The sequence below is a fragment of the Prosopis cineraria genome, unplaced genomic scaffold, assembly GCF_029017545.1.
Source record: "Prosopis cineraria cultivar Desert tree isolate PC_DT_omini unplaced genomic scaffold, ASM2901754v1 PC12, whole genome shotgun sequence".
Classification (NCBI taxonomy): Eukaryota; Viridiplantae; Streptophyta; class Magnoliopsida; order Fabales; family Fabaceae; genus Prosopis; species Prosopis cineraria.
Window position 1 is genome coordinate 35,496,524 of NW_026555343.1, and position 10,274 is coordinate 35,506,797.

The 10,274-nt window shown below is 31.7% G+C and overlaps 1 protein-coding gene across 4 annotated transcripts; it reads left to right on the forward strand.

The window, feature by feature from the left end:
• The first annotated feature begins 489 nt into the window (after positions 1-489).
• Positions 490-6,736, forward strand: LOC129288399 (mediator of RNA polymerase II transcription subunit 15a-like). 4 transcript variants are annotated; one of them, XR_008587994.1, is made up of 7 exons: positions 490-617; positions 1,169-1,258; positions 3,779-3,890; positions 4,066-4,111; positions 4,727-4,755; positions 5,004-5,078; positions 6,330-6,736. XR_008587994.1 is itself a non-coding variant. In XM_054924944.1 (6 exons), the coding sequence occupies exons 4-6, from the start codon at positions 4,732-4,734 to the stop codon at positions 6,627-6,629; spliced, it is 399 nt and encodes a 132-aa protein (XP_054780919.1). In that variant the 5' UTR covers positions 490-617; positions 1,169-1,258; positions 2,208-3,890; positions 4,727-4,731; the 3' UTR covers positions 6,630-6,736. The 4 variants fall into 4 exon arrangements, 3 of the variants coding, with proteins under 3 accessions (XP_054780919.1, XP_054780918.1, XP_054780917.1); XM_054924944.1 differs by lacking the exon at positions 4,066-4,111 and having other exon boundaries at positions 2,208-3,890; XM_054924943.1 differs by lacking the exon at positions 4,066-4,111.
• The last annotated feature ends 3,538 nt before the right edge of the window (positions 6,737-10,274 follow it).

Below are 10,274 nucleotides of genomic sequence, written 5' to 3' on the forward strand. Positions count from 1 at the left end.
TTTTTATTAAGGGAGTAAATAATATTGCTAATAAAAATCACTTTTTCATTTTATTATTTTTCATTCCATATTGAATGTGCATTTTTTTTACATGCTAAATGATTAGTATGAATAAAAAATAAATACCAAAAAGAAAAATAAACATAGTCAATTTAAAATTGGCCCCAAAAAACCTGATATTACTTTATGATCTATAAATTTCATTTAATTCAAATTTAACAACATTGTAAGTAGGGATAAGATTGATTTTTTAATTATACATTTGAGATTAAAATTAGGGTAAATACTATGCATTGTATGGTGTTTTGGAAAATGAGTTAAATTATTTAATGTTCATGGAAAAAAAAAAGCTTGTTAGAGATTTTATATCAGGTATAAATTTAAAAATAAAATATAATGATAAAAATTAAATTATAAAGGACCAATATTAATAATAAATCAAGTTAATCCTTGCTGTCCTTTTTACACGATAACTTCCCATCAATTCATTGAAGTCAAAGAAAGGCTGTTCAACCATTTTATCTCGCCCACAGTTTGCAGGATCATTGTCTTGTTTTCTCGGCTTTGATCAGCTAATCATACACCTTTGGCTTGTTCCCGGATGAAAGTATTTTAAGGTATCCAGTTTTTATTTGAGTAAGCTTGTCAATTTTAACTGCAATATTACATTGCTGTTGCATGAAAGAAGCGATATTGAAAGAAGGGTTGTACAGGGACACTCATTTTGAATAGAGGGATCGTATCGAATTACTTACTTCCTAAGATATCAATAGTTTAAGGCCAGTTTATTTCGTCAGGCAGGCCAAAATAAAGGCCAGTATGTTTTGAAATAAACGTCGCAGAGCATTTTCATTGAATACAAATTGGCTAATATGATGGAATTCTTGGCTATATTTCTATTGTCTGTCTATAAGTATTTCATAGTTGATGTCAATAACATCCAAGGCTTTGTGTGTTGGCTTGGTTTCATTAGAACATGACAATAGAATGTCTAATGACTTGTGAAGGTTGGTTTGGCTGCTTGGCAATGGGTGAAAATATAGTTTAGGTTGATTGCCTTTGTATTGACTGATCTACACGTGCCAGCCCATTTTATATATTTCCTTATGATGTCTGATTCGATTTAAATGTTCTCGTTTTGGGACCTGAGTCAAATTACATTTGGCAGACTTGCACTTGGTGGAGAGCCAATTATGGATGCAAGTGATTGGAGAGCTGAAATGCAGCCTGGTGCTTGTAAAAATGGTGTCCAACAGATGTAGGTCTAAATCTTTTTTTGTATTTCAGATCTGAATTTTTCTTTGTTTCTGTAGGTGCTTTAAAATTGAAAGGCTTCCATCAATCTTCACTTGTTTGTCATGTAAATTTAATTTGTTCATGATTTCATGAATATATATATATATAGATATAGATATATATGTCTGAAGCAGACTCTTGGTGCCATTGTGTATGATTGGCCAACTTGCAAAACTATTGCCTAATTCTCTCTCTATGAATACAATAGTTTAGAATTCAGAACTATAATTGGACCTTTTCAATTTCCTTTGAAACGCCAGTGTTCTTCATTCTCAAATCTATAATTCACGCTGAATGTTGATATTATGCTATCATAGTTGAGGTCTGAGCAAGAACTTTGACAGGGTAGTGTTACACAAACTTCTTAATAGGATGATCTTGACATGATGCACAAGAAGCCTGATTGAGAATTTGTGTATCATACTATCATTGCTGCAATGGTATTGTCGACAATTTGACTTTGGAGTTATGAAGTGTACACGTCAGAAAAGGAATTTCTTTTTCATACGTGTTGAGCATTTATATTGTACACAAAGCATTTGGAGACTCTGCTTGTTATATTCTGCTTTTCATGTTCATGTTACGTCCATGAATGCAAATGTGCTTCTTATCGCTTTGGAATCTGCCAATATGTGATGTTGCATTTCATTGTAGCTTGGCAAGATTGGTTTGTGTTGCCTTTTTTATTTTCACCTTGGTGTTTTTCCATACCCCAATAGTTTTTTTTATTTGATGTAGTTGACTAGGTATACATTTTTCTTCTTTTTGATGAATTATGATTCTAATGAGGGCCAAGGTGGCATGAGATGTCTAATTCTCACATTGAGTATGTGGGTTGCTGTATGACGTACTTAAATAGGTTGGTTCCCTCACCTCAATAATTAGTATTTTCATGGGGGCACCTCATTTAGGTACCCAGCAATTTGGTATCAAGGCTAGTAGTTCATGACTCCAAAAAGGATTTGTGGAGGATTCTGACTAAGGGTTTAGACTGGGATACAAATGAGTAAAGTGTTGTGGAGTGTGGTCATCAGATGTTGACCCTCCAAGAGAGTCAATTGATGGAATTTAGGTGATATGGAATTCCAAGTCCCGAATTCAGCTGCTTGGGATGCTCTATGGAGTACTTAAGGCGGTTTGTTTTCCCACTTCATTTTCTAGCTTTTGAAAGAGGACACCCCTAGTCCCCGCCTAACTGTCCATTAGCTTCTAATATGTTATTGAGTTGATTTCATCATATTCAACCACCTGTTACATGTACTTGTAAAGAGCCGAGCTTAATGAGTCACTTCAGCTATTTTTATTCTTTTTTTCTTTTGTTGTTTTTTCTAGTTTCTGGGTCATTTACTCATGAAAATCTCAGTAATTGTCAGGAAAGAAAAATTGGTCATTGGTAGTATCTATTTGTGTAATTCATATCACAATTTGTTTTCTATGTGTCTTTTTTTAAGTTGAAAGTAAAGAGGGAATTGAAATTAAATGTTGATAATGTATTTTCGTTTGAGGCATAGTTATTAATAGCTTTACAGCTTGTAACTCACCGCAATGCAACCTTACAATGTGCCAATTATCTAGCACGACAACTTTCATATAGCCTTTTTGTAGCTATGCTATAGGAGCTACTATGTGTAGCTGTAATTAGAACAACATATAAATAGGGGAACAAATAGTCATTATTTATGTGATTTTACAGAGGCGAGAATCGGAGATTCACTTGACTCTTCCTTGGACAACCAAATATTGAATGATTTTGTTATCATTAATCATATTTAGAGCATGAGAAGAGGGCCAATCTCTTCTCATCCTCCTAAAATGGTTGATGAACAAATGAAACCTTTGAAAATGAAGAGAAGATTGAAGGATTGCCTGTTGACAATCATTATGATGATATTTCATTTGATGAATAAGAGGAATTGATTGGCATATATTATTCTAAAGCTTAGACTAAAAAAATTTGCAAAGCGCTGATGCATTGAGTTGAGTACTGAATATTGTTATTTATGGATAATTATTAGCAGACTTTTTTTTTATTGCTTTACACTTTGAGTGATTATATATATATATATAGATATATACTCCCTCTATTAAAAAATATAAGGTATTTTTTGAGGAGTTGAATGTTCAAAAATGTAAAGCATTTTTAGCCTTTCGAGGTGTAATAATTGCCTTTTTTTCAAAAGTGCCCCTATTGATGAATGACTTTATATTTATTGTAGCGTATTTAATAGGGGTAAATATGAAAAGATAGAGTTAGTTTGAAAGTAGGTAACTAATTACTTTATTGCAGGATGAAATTCGGTTAAAAATGCCTTATGTTTTTAAATGGAGGGAGTGTATGTTAGTGATTTATCAATTATATTTGGGGTTCTTTAAATGTGCTACTATATAATGAGGATGTTATTCGCTTTGGAGCCTTTGATTGTTTAAGAACACTCTTCACCATCTTATGACTTGAAAGTGAACTGTCCTTTTGGCTATGAAGAATGAATGCAGTAAAGCTATATTACCATTATGATGATGAAGACGGCCTGCAAGAACTTAAAAAAATTTCTCAAAATTTTGAGCAAAAGACTTTTGCTGGTGCAACAAGCCAGGTATGCTCAATTCCATTTCCAGATCTTGAAGTTATCATCATCTTTTAAGTTATCTATGTAAGCATATTAGATTGAGAATGTAATGAGGCAGCCCTTCTCTGTTTTTTTTTTTTGGGTGGTGTGGTCAACTACATGGATTTTCTTATACTCATTTCCTTTATGCTCCCAATTTCAGTCAGATTATTTGTAGAAAATAATTTTGAAGGAGGTTTCAATAAAGAGTAAGTCTTTAAACTTGATGTTCGACTTTGTAGCATCAAATTGAGTTGTTTTAGCCTAATTAAGCTTTTTGTTATTTGAGGTTTCTTTATTTCTGAAGCTTCGACATTATGGTTTGGTAGGTCCAAAATGGACTGTAAATGACTCAATCACTTGTTGTTCAAGCAATTATTATTTGTTGCTGACAAAATATTTGGTTTTTTGCTATTGATTTGACTTTCTTCCATGGAACTTTCTAACATTTTATGGGTTTTCCAATTAAATTTGGGGCATATTGATTGTGCACTCTGTATTATTGATTCAACTATCGCTCAAATTTTGTTCATTTGTATTATAATGTTGTTTCCTATTCCCTTTATTGAAACAGAGTTCTTTCTCCTCTGTCTGTAGCTTGTCGGGTACTCACTGTCTATTGAAAGAATGCAGTGAGAAAAGTTTATATTGCCTTTTTTTTTTGGGTTGATTGATGCAATAATACCTTCTATATCAGTTTCTTATGATTAGTTACCTCATCTGCTCTTTTTTCTTTTAAAGAAGAAAGTGATGAGTACTATTTTACGTTATTTATTTGAGCAATGTGTACTCATGTATTTATATCATCATAATGTTTGTTCTAGGGAAAATGCAAGAACAGGTTTACCAAAAGGTAAATGTCCTATTCTTTTTGCCTTTTCTATTTTCTTAATAAAGCTGGCAGAACAAGAGAAAATAGTCAAAGCCAACCCAAAGTAAGTATTGGACAGCGATTGCCCTTTGGTTGAGGAAAATTGTGAACATTACATAAACTCACATTTTTGCTTTTTACATTTTTAAATTATAACATTAAGTACCATGATATGAGTCCTTGAGGTACCAATATTTTGATTGTTTGATTGTTTTTATTTCAACCTACAGATCCTAGTGTTGAAGGAAATGTACTTGCCAGAATTGAATGAAGTGTACCAGAAAATTGCTAATAAACTTCAGCAGGTATCTTAGGTTCTCTTTATCTTTCTGGGTACTATTACCTGGTATCCCCTTTGGTTTTTAATACAAGACACTTTTTAGAAGTTTTGCCCTCTCCTTAATATAATACACTTCATAAAATTTAGTTAAGCATTTATAAATTATTTCCATAATTTTAATTAAGGGTAGTTTGGGAATGTTATAGTCATTTTTAAAGAAATCAAAACTCTTAACTAATTTTAACCACCTTTCTTAATCCACATAATTCAGTTATAAGTGTATCTAACACCGTTCACTTCAGATTTAGACAGTGTTGCCCAGATTGGGGGTAGTTATCCCACTTTACTTTTTTCTGCTGACTAGGTTCAGAATCTTGATCTTTGTAATACATGTTGTGTCCTTTCAGTGTTTCCATGGACAAATCTGTAATAAGTTAGCAATGTCAAGCCCACCCATGGACAAAACTGTCTTTTTTCAGTGCTTTCATGACTTTTGAGTTCTGAGTAATACATGTGTCGTTCTGCCATTGAAGCCTGTGCTAAGCTCTTTGAAACCAACCTCGTTTCTAGAATATCTGATAATTAGTTAGTTATTTAAATGAGTTATTATCTCATCAAATCAGTTAAGGATGTATGAATATATATGGAGTTAAATATCATGCCTTAACTCGTCCTAATTTAAATTTAGGAGTTGTGACCAAACCTGTATATTGGTCTACATGAATAAAAGCCATATAGTATGATTTTTCTATATGTTTTTATATGATAGCTGATAAAACAAGATAAAGTGAAAGTGAAAGTATAAAGAAATAGATTTTGTTGGAGAAATGAACGAATACCAAGGATCTTGAATATTTATGAATCTGATAATCACGAATAGAATCTTTAAGTACACAAGACACTTAATATTCTGATGAACTACTTCTACCATCATACACCTATTTACACTAGCAAAGCATATTAAGAAGTACATATCAGAAAGAAACTAACTAAAGCCCTACCAACTACATGCAGGAGATGTGGGATTTTTTATTGATATTGTAATTGGATAAAAGTTTAGCCATATGCATATAATTTACTCTTCCGGAGTCCAAACCATAATATAGAGCATTTTTTGGAACTCACACTTAGTTCAAAATATAAGGTATTGGGTAGTTCTTATAATTTTTTTTCCAACTATATTCTCCCTTCATTTGTTATTCCCTTTAAAAATTGATTCATTAAAATTTCAATTGTCATTATTAAGATATTCAAAACAATGTTGACTGTGTATCAGGTTGACTCTCTCCCACAGCAAGCAAAGTCAGACAAATATGAGAAACTGAAGATATTCAAAACAATGTTGGAGCGTGTTGTGGCATTCCTGCATGTTTCTGAGAGTGACATATCTCCTGGCATGAGCAAAAAATTACCTTCATATGAGAAGCAGATTATCAATTTTATAAATACGATTAGGCCAAAGAGTAATCTACCAGTGCAAATTCCCATCATCTCCCCAAGTTCTGTAGCATCATCTAGTAGCAAATGCACCATCATGATGGATGATTACTGGTCATGTTATGGTATGGAGGTGTGAATTTTAGAGTTGACATTGCAATCTTTGAAAGATGAATCTTTTTACTTTGTCAGAAGATGGCAGCCTTCATCAACTTCTTGTTAATAATTTATAACTTGATTAGTGTATCTTTGATAGATTTGTAACTCTAAAAAGGTTTGACTTGTAACTGTGTGTGAAGATTCATAAATAATAATATTTAAATTATTAAATATTAAAGTATTAATATTTTAATAAATATTATTAAAATGAATATAATACTTTTAATTACTTGCTGATATTGTTACTGATATTTGTGATCTGATAATCATCTTGTAGTCAGTCAAGTGGCTGATTAAAATGGCATTTTGATATTTTACATAGGTAAAAAATAATATTAGTCTATTAGCATTTATTTGTAATTTAAAGAATTTAATTAGCATTAATATTTTTATAAGATATTTATTTGTAATTTTTAGTGTACTTGAAAAAAAAAGACGAATTAACACTTCAACCATAATTTTAATAAGTACAAACTTAGAAGACTCTCGAGCCAGTTTGATGCTTTATCACTCCCATTATACAAACTTAGCTTACTCTTATATGGGTTTAAGGCAATGTTAAATGTAAACATTTTCTATGAATTTATTAACTTGTTTTAAGTTGTTGTCTATCTTTTCACAGAATATGAGAATTGAAAATCAAAATTCTTAATAGCGATTCAATAATCAAAGACTACAAAGAAAATAATATTGAAGCTATAAATAAATCTTTAAATACCGTATTTAAAATAATCATAATGATTTAAACATAAATAACTTAATTTTAAATATCATGGAAGATATTTCTTTTCATTCAAGAGTTCTATCAAAACAAGAATATCATTAAAGAGAACCTACTAAGTTTTAAAATAAAAATAAATGTGAACAGAGGCTTGGCTTTGTATTAAAGCTACTAATAAGATCATTGTCCGATAGTGTCGTGTCATTTTCAAAGTACCCCCAATTCCTTTTATAAGAAACAAATAACTAATTCATCAATATTAAGAAATATAATTAAAAATAATTAGAATCAATAATCTATATGCTAAAAATGTAAAATTCTTTTATCAAAAATACCCTCACTTGTGTAGCTGATTGGTTAGTAATGAATACTTTATTGTTTCTAATAAATACTTTTATTAATGAGAGCCGAAAAAAAAAAGGAAGATCTAATAAATGCTCAAAACAAGATATTGTTAATTCTTATAAATTGGATCAAGAACTCTGCCAAAATTTTCCTATAAAAAGGACAAGGGAGAGCAACATGATGCTTCAATTCAACTGCTTCAAAGGACAACGCTGTGTCATGACTTCCAAATGACTACTGAGAAGTTGATGAGATGACCAATCAAAACAATCTGATTTTTCAGAGACTGCAATGTCATCTATCAAGAGTGAGAAAGATTTTTTTTTTTACATCTCCATAACTTGACCATCCATCAAGGTCCACGAGAGCTTACAGGAAACTCCACTTCCTGTTATTTTCTACATTTCATCAGTTCAAAATAGCATTACACTATTGGGCTGCAATGCTACTAGATGATGCTACAGATACAGAACTCGAGTTGATGGGAATTTGACTTCCTACTGGCCTCTTCACATTTATAAAAATGATAATCTGCTTCTCATATGAAGGTAATTTTTTGCTCAAGGCAGGAGATATGTCACTCTCAGAAATCTGTAGAAATGCTATAAGCCGCTCGAACATTGTTTTGAATATCTTCAGTTTCTTATACTTGTCTAACTCTGCTTGTTGCCGAAGGGAGTCAAACTGAGAGAGACAAATTCATGATTGAATACAACTAGATTAATAAATACACACACATGTCACACATATATACTCTCTGTCTTATTTATAAATCAATTCTAACATGTATCATTAGAATTTAAAAAAATCTTAAAGCTCATTAACCCTGTTTAAAAATTCAATGAGTTTTTAACGTATTAAATATATATATATATAGTTTAATAATATTCTTTCTCTCACCATCATTTAATAGATGTAAAAGGGGAAACCTATGATAAAAAAATAAATGACATGACTTGTAAATAAAACCAAAAATATCCTTCTCTTTCTGGTTTCTGCAGACAGGAGGGAGTATCTACTTTTTAACAATTATTGTTCCAACATTCTTATCACTTTACAATACAAATAAATATTTTTCAATTTCTGGATTTTATATGCATACATACAAGGGAGGTGATTAACACAGCCCACAATTGCATATCAGAACCACTAAAAGATAATTCTAACTAATGTCTAAAAACTTTACATCGGGATCATTTAAATTAAATTTGGGCGGTCAATATTTCATCTCAGCGATAAGCATGTCGCTACGATAAGTGTTGAATAATATACACCTGCCCTACTTCACTGTATGCTTAACCTTCTAAATGCATCCTTTGACTCAATTGAAACAGCGAGCCTTCTATTTAACTAAGATGTGAGTTCTCGTGTCTCATTCTAAATATCACTTTGTGAATGGTGAGGATTCAAAAGCAATGGCCAACCAAGTCAAAAGGAGAGTGGGCGACATGGCTTACGTCGCAGAGCAGTAACTGTCCCGCATCTCCTGCACATAGGCCATAAATGTAGTAGATAGGGCATTATTTGCTTTTCTTTCCGTTATGTGTTTGGCAATGTGTTTCTCTCTAGTATAAAGGTGTATGATGTATGAGAGTGGAAGACTGGAAGTGGTTCATCAATCATCAGAACATTAAGTGTCTTGTGTACTTGCTACTTAGAGTCCTTTTGATTATGAGATTTACAAGCATTCAAGATCTTGCCTTCATTTCTCCAATAAAATCTTTCTTTAAACCTTCATTTCATCTTGTTCATTCAGTTCTTATAAAAAAAACAAAGAAAATAATACAATGTGGATTTTATTCATGTAGACATTTACACAGGTTCGATAAAAACTTAATTTAAATTAAGAAGACATAAGGCAAGATATTTAATTTCATATAATACACACACACAAACACATTCTCAACTGATGTATTGAGATGATAACTAAGTTGAAATAAAAATTATTTTAATAAACTAACTAAATATCAGATATTCTAACAACAACAATGAGCTTTCTTTGAGAAATGGAGGCAGTTTCAAATAGTTCAGCACAGGCTGCAATGGCAGGACAGCTCACGTGTTACTCCAGACTCAAAAGTTAACATTGTTAAGCAAGGGAAAAATTGAAAAAAGACAGCTTTGTCCGCTAATGGTGTTAACATTGTTAACTCCAAAAATGAGAACCTACCAACAGTGGTCCGTTCAAGTTAAAAGGAGGACACAACACACGATATGTACTAAGCAAGGTTGATGGTTTGAATCTTGTGATAAAAAAGAAAAGAAAAGAAAAGAAAAAAAGACACCTGCTAGATTCTAGTAGTCAATTTCTCGCACATTTCTTGCAATTCTGGCAAGTACATTTCCTTCAACATTACAATCTGTAAGGTGAAATAAAAACAATCAGAAATCGAAACATTTGAAAACCTTGAGATCTTCACTACAATTGGATCTTATTGGCTACAGGATATGTCAAGGATCCAAATCAATGGACTTTAGTTATCATTTGAAAATGTCAGAAGTGTTAATTAATGTAATGCCCACAATTTTCCTCCACCAAAAAGCAATCAAGAGGCTCTT

Coding starts and splice junctions, on each gene's coding strand:
- LOC129288399 (XM_054924942.1), top strand. CDS start 4,714: ATGTTTGTTCTAGGGAAAATGCAAGAACAGGTTTACCAAAAG. Junction 4,756..5,003: donor AAGAACAGGTTTACCAAAAG/GTAAATGTCCTA, acceptor TTCAACCTACAG/ATCCTAGTGTTGAAGGAAAT. Junction 5,079..6,329: donor TTGCTAATAAACTTCAGCAG/GTATCTTAGGTT, acceptor ACTGTGTATCAG/GTTGACTCTCTCCCACAGCA.